Source organism: Rana temporaria, chromosome 8 (genome assembly GCF_905171775.1).
Source record: "Rana temporaria chromosome 8, aRanTem1.1, whole genome shotgun sequence".
In the NCBI taxonomy this organism is placed as follows: domain Eukaryota; kingdom Metazoa; phylum Chordata; class Amphibia; order Anura; family Ranidae; genus Rana; species Rana temporaria.
In genome coordinates, this window is record NC_053496.1 from 171,766,348 (window position 1) to 171,781,907 (window position 15,560).

At 43.6% G+C, this 15,560-nt stretch overlaps 1 protein-coding gene and 1 pseudogene across 1 annotated transcript; both read left to right on the forward strand.

Annotated features, from left to right (window-relative positions):
• The first annotated feature begins 5,116 nt into the window (after positions 1-5,116).
• On the forward strand, positions 5,117-6,956 carry LOC120910498 (gastrula zinc finger protein XlCGF17.1-like). Its single transcript, XM_040322255.1, has 2 exons — positions 5,117-5,194; positions 5,958-6,956. Exons 1-2 carry the CDS (start codon positions 5,117-5,119, stop codon positions 6,954-6,956), a joined length of 1,077 nt encoding a protein of 358 aa, XP_040178189.1.
• Positions 6,957-15,197: 8,241 nt separating this feature from the next.
• LOC120912556 lies at positions 15,198-15,312 on the forward strand (annotated as a pseudogene).
• The last annotated feature ends 248 nt before the right edge of the window (positions 15,313-15,560 follow it).

Consider the following 15,560-nt stretch of genomic DNA (forward strand, 5'->3'; position numbering starts at 1 on the left):
TGCACTGGGAGATTTCCCTGTGTTTTCGGTATAATATAATGGAAACGATTGGGGGACAGACACCTGGCATGTAACGGTATGAGTGCTTATAACAATAATTGGTGACATCTAAATTTTTATGCTGCATTCTGCCTTTTAGGCTTGGTTCACACCCAGGGGCGTCCCTAGGGGGGGGCCAGAGGGGGCCCTGACCCCCCCCAACATCATGCTGTGCCCCACCATGTGCCCCCCCAAAAAAATAAAACATTTTTTTTGCAATTTTTGTATTTTGCTCCCCGAGAGGGAGAGCGTCCCCAGTCAGCTCTGCGGGGGATTCCTCCCCCTCCCTCTGCTCGCCATCACTGCATAATGTGAGTGCTCACACAACCAGATATTCTAGCCTGGACCGTGTTTAAGTGTGTGCACTGCAGACTGCAGTACACTGTAATCACTGAACTACATTATCTCCATCCCTTCTCTCTCCCCCCATCTGTCTCCCTCCCCCTCTCCTGTTCTTTCAAAACATTCACAATTTACTTTCACTTTCAGTTAGGCAGATAATATACGGTGCAAATTTCTTTCCTGCATCCACAGATTGCAGGAAAAAACTTGCATGATTCCCCCATCAACAGACAGCGGTGACAGGGGAATATCCCTCCTGCCCAGCAATTATATTCTCCCGACAAACAGTGATTATCACCAGTGGCTATACAGCAACCACTAGTGATAATTATAAGAGAATCTGCTCATTAATGGTTCAAATCTCAGCCAGTTTCTGCTGAACCAGCTGAGATTTGATGTCTATGGCTGGTCTTAGCTCTTAGGCAGCCCATACATTGATTAGCACTGTGGAGTGTCGGCTTCCTGGCGGGATCGGGCATGTGAATGAATGAATGAATGAATGATTTCAAACACACCCGAGCCCATCTCTATTGGTTGTAGACAGTTGAGCTCCCTGCAGGTTGCTTAGCAGCAGTGGACCCTTCTCTGACATGCTGATCGGGATGCAATCCAGGTGATGCTCTTAGTCAAATCCTAGTCATAAATATCAGTGATTTTATTGATCAAAGCCCACATGGCTGCTGATCATACGGTTGATTATATTTATGTGGTTGTACTCTTGATGCTAATAAATACTGTGTTTATTAGATCTGACTGGGAGCATCACCTGGATCACATGCCGATCAGCATGTCAACAGAGAAGGTTATACAGCATTACTGCTGCTAGGTGACCAGCTGGGGGCTCAGCTCTCTATAACCAATAGTGCCAGCCTTCCCCTGCATGCACCCATAATGTCACCAGCACTAGGTCCTAATAGACTACAAAAATGGAGGGTGCACCAGCCTTACATAATACCTTTATTGAAGAAATAAAACAGTATATGGTATTTGGCGCATCAATGTCCCACATCATCTTGTCTACTGCTCCAATCCCAACATGGGGAAGACACTTCAAATGGCTGCCGCATTATAGAGGGTAGTAACCCTGTTCCCCAGAGCCGTACTGTCGAAATGCGTCAGTTTTTGAAGTGTCTTCCTCACGTTGCGATAGGAGCAGTAAGTAAGTAAGGTAATGTGTGAGGTTGGTGCGCCCTCTGTTTTTATTTTTCCTTTTGGACTCCTGAATCTATAGGGGGTTGCAAGGTCTTGCTTAGTGTCAAGTTACTGAAGATCTAAAGCTGCGTACACACGACCGTTTTTCAATGACGAGAAAAATGCTATTTTTTTAATTGGTCGTGTGTAGGCTCCAGAGCATTTTTATCGAAGAGAAAAATGGGCTAAATTTTTTTTAGAACCTGCTCTACTTTTTTTTTCCTTGTAACGTTCTAAAATAAAATCTCGTTTCATTGCAAGATGTTTGAATTTCGTTATATAGCTCTGACATATACCGCAGTGCTGTATAGAGAACACTGAGCCAGTCACATCAGTCTGTAACAGAGGAGCTTACACTCTAATGTCCCCGCACAGTCACACACTATTATTATACATTATGGCCCGGATTCACAGACATCGGCGCATATTTATGCCACCGTATCTCATATATGCTACGCCTACGCAGCGCAGAGAGGCAAGCACCGAATTCACAAAGCACTTGCCACCAAATCTGCGCTGGGTTTCTTAGGCATAAGTCGTCGGAAGTGAAAGTGGGCGTGAGCCATGCAAATGAGGCGCGACCCCATGCAAATGATGGGCCGAGCGCCATAAAGACATGAATAACGAACGGCGCATGCGCCGTCCCGTGGACGCATCCAGTGCGCATGCTCAGAATCACGTCGGAACTACTCCCTAAGATACGTCGGATCACCTCCTACGGCGTGAACGTAACCTACGCCTAGTCATATTCACGTACAACGCAAATGACAAAAGATATGACGGCTTGTGATCCCTGGTCCATACCTTTGCATGGGTTGCGCCTCATCTATGGGGAATAACTTTACCCCGGACGTGCGACTTACGCAAACCGCGTATATTATGCGCCGGGCGCAAGTACGTTCGTGAATCGACGTATCTCCCTCAGTCCAGTGCAATCTCTGTGTTGTTTACATTTAGACAAATCTGTGTCTGCTTTAACACGGAAGGCATTTCCTCCACTGCAGTGCATTCATGTAATCATTGGAGATCACAGAGCGCACATTCATAAGCTTAGCTACACATATCTGTAAACTGAGAACACGAAGGACATCCAGGGCTTAGCTACACGTATACAGAAGACGCCTTCTTCTCCCAGAATTCTTTACTCCCATGCCGAGCTATCAGCACCACTGCTATCTGACACTTCCGGGTGTGTCAGACAGCGGATCCCCCCCCACCCGCTGGGCGCTGTGGTTCTTCCCACCAGCTTCTAAAGTGAAATGTTTGCTAGTGGAAGGAACCACAGCACCGAGAGGGGAGACCTGCTTTTTGACACACCTGGAAGTGTCAGATATCACCAATGAATAGGAGGGAAGACCGGGCTCATCTTCCGCCAGACAAGTATTAATCATTCTCCTTTTATTACAACGATTTAATATTTTTTTTTTTTGAGAACCCACAAGGTCTCCTAAACCCTAAAATGCCCAGTAAAGTTGCTTAAATGTTAAATATATTTTCTGTGCAGTATTGGAGTCTTATACACGGCTGATTATGAATATCATTAGATTTGCTTATAATAAATATATATTTTACATAATAATATTATTACGTATGATAGAATTTCAATCATCTCTGTTTATGGGTTCAATCTAGCAATTAGGTTTATTATTTTTTTTTATATTGTAATATAGGTTTACAATATATATATATATATATATATATATATATATATATATATATATATATATATATATATATACACACACAATAGGTTTATTATTGTAATATATGTTTTGAACATATTTAAAAGTATGTTTACATTTAACTAAATATTTTTTAATATACTTTAAATTCGTTTGTATTTAAATGTATTACATTTAGAATATTTAGAATTACAATCAATCTAGCCATTAGGTTTATTTATATACACATATATATATATATATATATATATATATATATATATATATATATATATATATATATATATATATAATTTTTATATATATATATATATATATATATATATATATATATATATATATATATATATAACATTTATTGCAGGTTTCGAAGTTACAAAATCATTTTTAAACATATTTAAAATAAAGTTTTCATTTAACTAAATGTAAATATTATTTTTTAATATATTTAAATTCATTTGTATTTAAATTTATTACATTTATAATATTTACAATTACAATCAATCTAGCCATTAGGTTTATTTTATATACCCTATTTATCGGCGTATACCGCGCACTATTTTGCCCTGAAAATCAGGGCAAAATCGTGGGTGCGTGGTATACGCCGATACCCGCTTTCCCGCCATGAGTTTGAATACTGCGCCGGCATATACCGAGCGCAGTACACTCGTGTATCTTCGGGCAGTCTTGGCACTTCTCGCGCTGACGTCCTGAGCGTACAGGACGTCAGCGCGAGAGTTGCCGAGCCTGCCCGACGATACACGAGTGTACTGCGCTCGGTATATGTCAGCGCAGTATTCAAACTCGGAGCGGGGAGGACGCGAGGATGCCGCAGAAGGACGCCGGACCCGACGAAGAAAAACACCCGAAGACGGACCCCGGACCCGACGAAGAGGACCCCAGGAAGCCGCAGAAGGACCCGTACCCGACGAAGAGGACACCCGAAGCCGCAGACGGACGCCGGACCCGTCGAGGCGGCCGATGGACGCCGCGCAAGACACCAATACTGTAAGTACAAAAAAAACTTTTTTCCACAGGATTCGGGGCAACATTAGGGGTGCGCGGTATATGCGGGAGCGCGTTATACCACGATAAATACGGTATATGTGTGTGTGTGTGTATGTGTATGTGTGTGTGTATATATATATATATATATATATATATATTTCTTGTTTTTTTTTTTTCTACCTAAACTCAAACTTCGAGGAAGTTCAGTTGGCAAAATGACCACAAGATGGTGGCAGTGAACTCTATTTCACCGTCCATACTCTGTGGTTCCTAGCCTCTCCTTCTAACATTGACGGCAGTCTGTGGAACGCAAACAGGAAGCGTTTTGAAGCGCAGAAGACTGAAGTCGCTGGTTAACACAGGAAATGGATGCCGCTGGGCATTGTGGGCCGTGTAGTTGGCTGATTTTTCTCCTCTGGTCATTTGAGAACCAAATGGACTCCACTTCCCAGAATCCCTTTACAGCTTTAGGACCAGGCAAAAGTAGATGATCCCAGAAGAAGGGGGCTGAAGCTGGGAAGGAGACTGTAAACCTTGTGTGTTGATTTATGATCGCTCTGAGAAGGAGGGGGAGACGGCGGTGATGATCCGATTGGCGGAAACTAAAGGTAATCTCCGTTATTTAATGTATGTGTGAGAAGACGGCATTTGCGGCAAATTCGTCGCCATTCCTCGGTGCTACATTCCTTATTCATCCAGTCACTTCCCCCTGAGATATAACAAATCCTAGTTGTTAGGTGATGTTTTTTTACCTTTTTTTTTATTTCTCCTCTATATAGTGCTGTGAGATCAGAGAATAATATATATAAAAAAAAGAGATTTCCCTGGACGGCGTCCCAGTGATTGAACCGAGAATGGAGAAGGGCAGAAGTCACAAGAGGGACAAGATCTTACAACTTACCCTGGAGATCCTCTACCTGCTGACCGGAGAGGTGAGGAGGATTCTGGGAGGTCACATGACATCACTCTTATCTCTAGTAATAAAACACAGACCTGACCGGAGAGGTAAGGAGGATTCTGGGAGGTCACATGACATCACTCTTATCTCTATTAATAAAACACAGACCTGACCGGAGAGGTGAGGAGGATTCTGGGAGGTCACATGACATCACTCTTATCTCTATTTAGAAAACACAGACCTGACCGGAGAGGTGAGGAGGATTCTGGGAGGTCACATGACATCACTCTTATCTCTGTTTATAAAACACGGACCTGGTATAGGATTGTAAGAAAGAAACATTATTACTGTAATTCTTCGTAAAGTGCGCCATTTTCCTACTTAGGATTATGGGCCTATGAAGAAGCCCGGTGCCAATGTGAAATCCACTAACTGTTTAAAAATGTCAGGAGGATGGAGCAGGACTCCCAACCTGACACCCGGGAGAAACCACAGCAAGAAGATCCTAGAAGTCACCCAGAAGATGATGGAGCTGCTGACAGGAGAGGTGAGCGGTGCCGGGAATTCTGGGACATTATCCAGTAACAGACAAGGGATGTGTCTGGATGGTGACGGTATCATTGTGTGTGTCAGGTTCCTATAAGGTGTGAGGATGTCACTGTCTATTTCTCCATGGAGGAGTGGGAGTATATAGAAGGACACAGGGATCTCTACAAGGACGTCATGATGGAGAATCAGCCGCCCCTCACATTACCAGGTAGGGAATGTTTTATTTTTTCGTTTTTCCTTATGAGAAGGAAGATGTTGACTTTTTACCGCGATCATTTTATTTTTTAGGAGATCTTCACAATGAGGTGGAGGAACACCTGTCCAACTCCTACGTCTCCCCACCTACAGACTCTCCATCATATGTATTTACTGTTTTTAAGAAGGAGCCCCCCTCAACTGAAGAAGATCTCCACCAACCTCATGTCTTCATACCCAGCCCTCATACCCAACCTTCATCTGCTCCTACTAAGGAGATCCCCCTCTCGGCTGCCAATCATCCCCCATGTTCAGACGGCTGTCAGAGGGTTTCTACTGACAGTGAAAAACCTTCCTCTGGATCTGATCAATGCATAGCCGAGAACGCCCCTTCCACCAAAGCTCCCAATGACGATAAACCCTACGGTTGCTGCGGTTGTGGAAAAAGCTTTGAGACCAAGGCCGAGCTCATCAAACACCGTAAAATCCACACTGGCCAGAAGCCGTATTCCTGCTCGGAGTGCGGCAAATGTTTTCTCTACAACTCGCAGCTCGTCACCCACCAGCGCATTCACACGGGCGAGCGTCCGTTCCCCTGGTCCGTGTGTGGAAAGTCCTTCATTAAGAACGCCCACCTGGTCACCCACCAAAGATCTCACACGGGTGAGAAGCCTTTTAGCTGCCCCGAGTGCGGGAAATGCTTTGTCACCAACGCCGTCCTGCGGGCTCACCTGAGGGTCCACAGTGGCGACAAGCCCTTCCACTGCTCCGAGTGCGGGAAGTGTTTTGTCTCAAAGTCCCGCCTCACCAAACACCGGAAGTACCATAGCCGGGTGAAGCCGTTCTCCTGCTCTGAATGCGGGAAGGCCTTCTTGAAAAACTCTGACCTCACCCGGCACCTCAGGATCCACACGGGGGAAAGGCCTTACTGTTGTTCTGATTGCGGGAAACGTTTCATCCAAAGGTCGAACCTCCTCTTGCATCAGCGGACTCACACGGGGCAGAGGCCTTATTCCTGCGGACAGTGCGGGAGAGGCTTCCAATCACACTGAGAAACAACTCTCTTCACCCAACTCGTCCCTTTCCTCCGGAGGGCCAGAGGGCCAGTGCCTGCATTGAGAAAAGAATGATGTTGTATTGGGGGTTTATTTGGGAAGCTATTGGTCCTGATTTAGCAGATTGCACTTAAGGAGTGCTTAAATGGCATACAGTAGGGTAATATAAGAGGCCTCATACCATAGTAGGAAGCTGCACCCTGCTGTTCTATAAGGATAAACACAACTTTATTGTTCCACCACTGTTGAGGACACTCCACCCTGCTGATGCAGCTGATGCATTTCGCCTAATCATATAGTATAAGAAGCCTCTTTAGAACACCCTAAGTGCATTTGAAGGTTTCTTAAGCCAACCGCAATATATATATATATATTAGGGCTGTTACTGATTACAATTTTCGTGTTCGATCAATCGACTAATTTCGATTAATTATAATGCACATACATTTTTCGGATCACCACCATATATAGTCCCCACTGTAATATCCACAGACATCTCCCCCACTGTAATATCCACAGACATCTCCCCCCACTGTAATATCCACAGACATCACCCCCACTGTAATATCCACAGACATCTCCCCCACTGTAATATCCACAGACATCTCCCCACTGTAATATCCACAGACATCTCCCCACTGTAATATCCACAGACATCTCCCCACTGTAATATCCACAGACATCTCCCCCACTGTAATATCCACAGACATCTCCCCCCCACTGTAATATCCACAGACATCTCCCCCACTGTAATATCCACAGACATCTCCCCACTGTAATATCCACAGACATCTCCCCACTGTAATATCCACAGACATCTCCCCACTGTAATATCCACAGACATCTCCCCCCACTGTAATATCCACAGACCTCTCCCCCACTGTAATATCCACAGACATCTCCCCCCACTGTAATATCCACAGACATCTCCCCCACTGTAATATCCACCACATCTCCCCACTGTAATATCCACAGACATCTCCCCCCCACTGTAATATCCACAGACATCTCCCCCACTGTAATATCCACAGACATTAAACACTGAAGTCTACGGCCATGTTGTATGAAAGTCGAACCAAAGTAGTGCGTGAAAACATGGGGTACGACCCAAAGTCACATGACAAGTCGCACAAGAGTGAATGGGGTGTCAAGCAACTCACCCATCCAAAGTTGCACTCCAAACTCACTCGAGCTCGGAGTCGCACAAGTGTGAATGGAGCCTAAAGGTAAAAGAGAGATTTGGGGTCTTTTTGACTCCAGATCTCTCCATAAAGTGGACCTGTCATCATTATTTCTATTACAAGGGTTGTTTATATTCCCTGTAATAGAAATGAAAGTGAGCAAAAAATTATAATTAAAGGGACAGTATAAAAATAAAATAAATAACAAAATAAATGTAACGCACACCCATCCCTCCATGCTCAGGCGCAGGAACAAACGCATTTGTAACCAAACGATGATCGAACCACACGTGAGGTATCACTGCGATCCTTTAAGTGACAGCAATAATTCGAGCACTAGATCTCCTCTGTAACTCAAAACTTGTAACCTATAAAGGCGTTTATAGCGTCGCCTATGGAGATTTTTAAGTAGCGTAGTTTGTCGCAAATTCCACGAGCGTGCGCAATTTTAACGCGTGACATGTTAGGTATCTATTTTACTCGGCGTAACATTACCTTTTATATCTTACAAAAATATTGCGGTAAATAGTGTGTTTTTTTTATTATTCATTAAAATATATTTTTTGCCCAAAAAATTGTGTTTGAAAAATCACTGAGCAATTACTGTGTGACATAAAAAATTGCAACGATCGCTATTTTATTCCCTAGGGTCTTTGCTAAAATATATATATATATATATAGATTTTTAAATTGTAAACAAAAGGGGCCAGCAAAGACCTGATCTTCAAGTGGTTAAAAGCGATTGATGAATCAGGACCAATAAATGGGATTTTATCAGCTTGATTGAACATGTTGCACATAAGAAATGCTCAAATGGCATATAGAATACCCTAAGTGTGTTTGAAGGCCGCTTAAAATCTATTGATAGTCCAGGGCAAATAAGTGGGAATTTATCAGCTTGATTCATCAAGCTGCACATAAGGAATGCTCAAATGACATATGGTAACCTAAGAGGCCTTATACCATAATAGGACGCCGCACCCTGTTCTGTTAGGATAAATAAAACTTTATTGTTACACCACTGTTAAGGACACTCCACTCTGCAGATGCCATTGACGCATTTTGCCTAATCATTTAGCATGAGAGGCTTCTTTAGCATTCCCTACGTGTGTTTTAGGGTTCCTTTAAATGCTTTTGATGAGCCATGGCCATCAAAAGGGATTTTATGAGCTTATAGTACGGGGATATGCAATTAGCGGACCTCCAGATGTTGCAGAACTACAAATCCCATGAGGCATAGCAAGACTCTGACAGCCACAAGCATAACACTCAGAGGCAATAGCATGATGGGACTTGTAGTTTTGCAACAGCTGGAGGCCTGCTAATTGCATATCCCTGTTATAGTAGATCTCATATACTGTATATTGTATAATAATGTGTGTTCAACTTTTATAAAAAAAAAATTGAATTCTGTTAAGTTTTTTACTCAATATACACAAGAGGCAGCCATATTTGCACTTTACTTTTTCATACTCTGTATATAGCAGATCAACAAATTCTGATCTTTCCATTGTACAGTGAGCATGCCTAGACTGAACAGAGAGCAGAATTCCACTGAAAGCTTTCTAAGGGCCACCGGACAAAACCACCCTGTAACGACACTCTGTGTATGAAAGGGGTTAAAGTCGTTTAGGATATTCCATTCCCGAACACAAAGGCAGCTACTGACACACCAACCAGCCGAAGAAGAAACCCATACAAATAATTCTCCCCCAAATATGAGACGAAGCTCAGTGTTGAAGGTCAAACAGGAATATGAATCTTTATTGAGGAAAACAGTCTTATATACAGAAAAAGAGGAGGTTCCTACAACCTGCTCATATTTCTCTAGCAATACTCCTGTGACCAGGAACCAAATTAACATGAGCTCATTAACTAATCCCTTTTGACAGCCTAAATGACTCAGAGACATGACCTTTAGACTAGACTTGCTGTCTGGTAGCTCAGAAGACACAATCAACATTATCAACAATCAACACAGAACTCCTTCACACAATAGCAGAGTTAATTACCACAAACAACAACGGGGATCTAATGACTCTTACATTGAAGTTCCTGGAATGCCCATATAAGGAGTTATACTTCCTGGTCATAGCCCTCACAGTGTACAGGAGATAGAATCTTCATATTTCTTGAGAGATATTGTTAATGAATATTACTGTCCCATTTAAAGTAATCCATGACATATTCTTAATGTCCATTATTTTCTTGCTCACCCTGTGCCCCTAATAGACATCGGGTGACTTGGACATAAGAGGTGCATGGGGAGCTGAAACAAGGGTATCCCATACTTTCCAAGGGATTCTGGGTTCCACGGGCCCTCCCGTTACACTTCGGACTTATGCCACGTACACACGATCGTGTGTGGGACCCATCATTTTTTTTCCATCGGTTAAAAAACTAGGAACTTGTTTTAAAATCATCTGATGGTTTACTAACCGTTAGAAAAAAAGCGATCGTCTGTGGGCACGTCCATCGGTTAAAAATCCACGCAGAATCAAGTCGACGCATGCTTGGAAGCATTGAACTTCATTTTTCTCAGCACGTCGTTGTGTTTTACGTCACCGCGTTCTGACACGATCATTTTTTTAACTGATGGTGTGTAGGCAAGACTGATGAAAGTCGGCTTCATCGGATATCTGATAAAAAAAATCCATCAGACCGTTTTCATCGGATGAACCGATCGTGTGCACAGGGCATTACACGGAGTCAGAATTGCAGTATATTGTTGTTATGATCATTATTATAACACCTGCATTTAGCAAAACTGCCACTAGATGGCAGCGCTCCTCTACAGCATGAATATTACTAATACTACAAAGTTGCATTTTTTAGACTGACCACAGGGGGGCAGACATAGAGATCAAAGCTTGTCCGGAAGTGCGACTCTCCTTTTGGAACGCAAACACCGGAAGCCTTTTGGAACGCACAGTGCAGATGTCTCACCTCTCTGGGGCTCAGCAATGCACTGTGGGTGTTGTAGTCTGTTCAATACCCTTCGCTGGGCTAAACTTCCACTTCCCAGCATGCAGCTGGACCTGTGAGGGTAATAATGGCTAGGCAGTAGTGGATGATGCCAGAGGACTGATGTTAGGATGGAAGAAAGAAATGTAGAGAAATATCAGTTGTAGTCTAGGGGGAGGAAGGGAGCTCAACTCACCAGCCGGGTATGTATTCCATCATATATCTATTATATTCTGTGTAGTGTGTTTGGTATTTCATTAGGTTGCTATATATTTATTAAATAGATTGTCTATATAGAGTGTCTTCCTGCACGTCCGTAGATGTCAGCAATTTCCAGGGACAATCTGTTGCTGGCTGGGTCTGTCCTAGATCATACCAAATTATAATTTAGGCGATCAAAAGGTATCTATCTACGTTATAAATTTGGCATAAAATCCCCCCCCCCCTGTCATATAAACCCTTCTCGCTACCCCACCCTCCAGGTCCCATGCTCTGGGTTCATTTTTTTCCACCCCCTTTTCCAAATTCCCAAATATATATAATGCATGGACTAAAGTTTGTATCTTTTTTATATTTCTAGTACAACCAAAATTTCGGATGGCAATAAATGTACAGAAGAGTCTTCTATAGGTCAAGAGAATTTCTGGGACAGCGATGAAGAAGGAGCCGAGTCACATGACTGAAAAGATACTGAACCTCACCCTGGAGATCATCTACCTGCTGACCGGAGAGGTGAGGAGGATTCTGGGAGGTCACATGACATCTCCCTTATCTCTATTAATAAAACACAGACCTGACCGGAGAGGCGAGGAGGATTCTGGGAGGTCACATGACGTCACTCTTATCTCTATTAATAAAACACAGACCTGACCAAAGAGGTGAGGAGGATTCTGGGAGGTCACATGACATCTCTCTTATCTCTATTAATAAAACACAGACCTGACCGGAGAGGCGAGGAGGATTCTGGGAGGTCACATGACGTCACTCTTATCTCTATTAATAAAACACAGACCTGACCGGAGAGGTGAGGAGGATTCTGGGAGGTCACATGACATCACTCTGATCTCTATTAATAAAACACAGACCTAACCGGAGAGGTGAGGAGGATTCTGGGAGGTCACATGACATCACTCTTATCTCTATTAATAAAACACAGACCTGACCGGAGAGGTGAGGAGGATTCTGGGAGGTCACATGACATCACTCTTGCTGTTCCAACAGATAATGAACAAGTCTGGAGACCATATAACAATCACAATGCCTCTAACTCACTTCCTGATACCAGAGAGAAAGAATAAGGAGAAAATTCTAGAAGTCACCCAGAAGATGATGGAGCTGCTAACAGGAGAGGTGAGCGGTGCCGGGAATTCTGGGACATTATCCAGTAACAGACAAGGGGTGTGTCTGGATGGTGACGGTATCATTGTGTGTGTCAGGTTCCTATAAGGTGTCAGGATGTCACTGTCTATTTCTCCATGGAGGAGTGGGAGTATCTAGAAGGACACAAGGATCTCTACAAGGACGTCATGATGAAGGACCAGCCGCCCCTCACATCACCGGGTAAGAGGAGACTTTTTATTGCTGGAAACGTAACAGTTGACTTTGTCCTACCACCAATTTTCTAACCCCCAATTATATAACATAAACAACCAAGGCGTCCCTTGAACCCTTTAGTGACTCTTCTTTGATGATTGGTTTCCATTCCACCATCTCACCACCATGTATCTCTCTCTTCAACAGATTTACTATTTAGAGAGTCCCATGTCCTGATTTTTCCATCAAATAATTGTTTAAGTGATGATCCCGGGATCAAAGTCAATCACTCAACTGCAAAATCCTCTCCGCAAGAACACACCGGGTCCCACACTCCAGAGAATGTCACCGAGACACCGGCTTCATGCCAAGATGAAGATCTCCCACTCTCCGGTGATTCTTCACATCACAAACGATATCCCTCTACTCAAATTAAAGAGGAAACCTTCTTAGCTGAAGAAGGCTTCATGGCCACCAGCCATTCAGTGACCCAATATAAAAACGATAACTTTGATCATGAAATGGCTTCGGATGCTTTCCAAAGCTTTGGGAGGTTTGAACATCAATTCTCTGATTCTGATCTTGAAGACCATTTTACGGTACAGAAACCAGTTTTCCGTAGTGCCTATGGTAGGCCACCGATTGGTGGACACCAGAAAAAAAACCCTGGAAGAAAGACCTTTACCTGTTTGCAGTGTGGGAAATGCTTTCTCAATACCTCAGACTTGGCTGTCCATCATAGGGCGCACACTGTAGAGAAGCCGTATACCTGTACACAGTGCAAGAAGACCTTCACCCGGAAATCAAACCTTGCCATCCATGTCCGGACGCATACCGGGGAAAAGCCATTTTCCTGTGCTGTGTGTGGAAAATGTTTCAGCAGCAGCTCTGACTGCATCGTCCACCAGAGAATCCACACGGGGGAGAAACCTTACCCCTGCTTCCAGTGCGGCCGATCCTTCGTCAGCAGCTCCCATCGCATTTCACATCAGCGCACCCACACTGGGGAGAAACCGCATTCGTGTTCCCTCTGCGGAAAGTGCTTCCGAAACCGCTCTGACCTCCATATCCACGAGAGGACACACACTGGGGAAAGGCCATTTTCCTGCCCCGAGTGCGGGAAGGGCTTTGTGTGTAAGTCGTCTCTTGTGCGGCACCAAAACCAAAAGTTGCATCACGTTGAGCTTCGGGGTATTGACGGGACCTGATGTTTGTTTCAGACAAGTTTGTAAGAAACGTTTTATTCAGTTGGGCTTTTTCCGACATCGTCTGAAACTCTTCCATATTTACTGACTAATGCCGCGTACACGCGATCGGAAATTCCGACAAGAAAACAGTGGATTTTTTTTCGAAGGAATGTTGGCTCGAACTTGTGTTGCATACACACAGTCACACAAATGTTGTCGGAAATTCCGACCGCCAAGAACGGGGTGACGTACAACACTACAACGAGCCGAGAAAAATGAAGTTCAATGATTCCGAGCATGCGTCAAATTGATTCAGAGCATGCGTGATTTTTGTGCCTCGGAACTGCATACAGACGATCGGAATTTCCGACTTTTCTTGTCGGAAAAATTGAGAACCAGCTATCAAATTTTTGTTGTTGGAAATTCCGTTAGAAAATGTCCGATGGAGCCTACACACGGTTGGAATTTCCGACCAAAAGCTCACATCAAACTTTTCTTGTCGGAATTTCCGATCGTGTGTACGCGGCATTCGAAAATCTAAAGGAGAACATCAGTGTTGGACCAACAAGGACATTTTGCAGTGGAATCCAAGTTTTCCTACTTCCAGACAGTTGCACATCGCCATCATGTGAGAGATGACTATAGACCCCTTTGAAAGCACTGGGATGACTTTAGTGCTGTTGAACTTTCCAGCTCATTAACCTGCATTCTCCATTGGCTGGTGTCCATCGATAATAAAAGATACGTCCACCTTGATGTTAGTATTTGAATTTCCATCCATCTGGGCTATTTGTCAAAAGTCATTTTCAGCTGTGGTAACAAAAATACCTAAAGGTAACGTTGTAGAACCAAATCCTTCGCTATCTGTTGAGTTGGCTAAGCCATAGTGGGTAGTGAAATGGCTTCTGATACTTTCCAAATAAACAATCTCCAGAAAATTTTACAACAACTACTCATTACCAATGCGATCTCAATCCAAGGCGTTTTTTGGTCACGTGCGTAGGTCTCCTGAAAACCGTCCATGTTGGGGCCCCGTTTATGTTGGTTGATCTTTTTTAGAATTACCATCTGCTCCCATGATGCCTCCAAGTCCCCTGACCCACCCAAATAAAGATAGTATTCCATAGAGGGATCAGAAAGGGGAGGTGTCAGGGACTAACCATGACACTTGTGCTGTGAAACCCATGGTGTTGAGGGCTAACCCATATTTGGAGCCCCTTGCAACTGCGGATCAACGCCAAGGCATAGCTCACATGTTGTCAACAGAAGGACCTGGGAGGTGGGATGTTCAGATGGAAGCAGCCAGTTAGTGACTCTGCCTGAACACGTATATTTTTCCTTTTGCAAAGGTCACCTGACCAATGCCATGCCATGCCGCTTCTTGGCCTTTTGGCTAAGATTAAGTATAGTATCTGTTCTTATCAATTGCCAGGAGGTGGCACTACTATGGTTTAGTGCTGAAAATGAATTATAAGTAGGTGAATATAGGGTTATGCCAAATGGTAAAGACCCACGTGCACGTATGTATTAAAATATATTGCTTAATAGATGATTGTGTATAATGGGTAAAATAATATAATAATATATATGTGGAGACCACCTGCGAGTGTAACATGGGGTCAAAAAGGATGAGTGAGGAAGGGGAAAAAAGAGATGTGAAGGGAGTGGTAGATGAAGCGGAAAGGGATGAGGTAAGTGATGGAAATGATGACCAGTTCACCATTGTGGGAGGGGCA

Bases quoted from the DNA above. Each gene is read 5' to 3' on its own strand.
- LOC120910498 (XM_040322255.1), top strand. From the start codon at position 5,117: ATGGAGAAGGGCAGAAGTCACAAGAGGGACAAGATCTTACAACTTACC. The intron at 5,195-5,957 runs GTGAGGAGGATT...CCTTATGAGAAG, and splicing joins TCTACCTGCTGACCGGAGAG to GAAGATGTTGACTTTTTACC.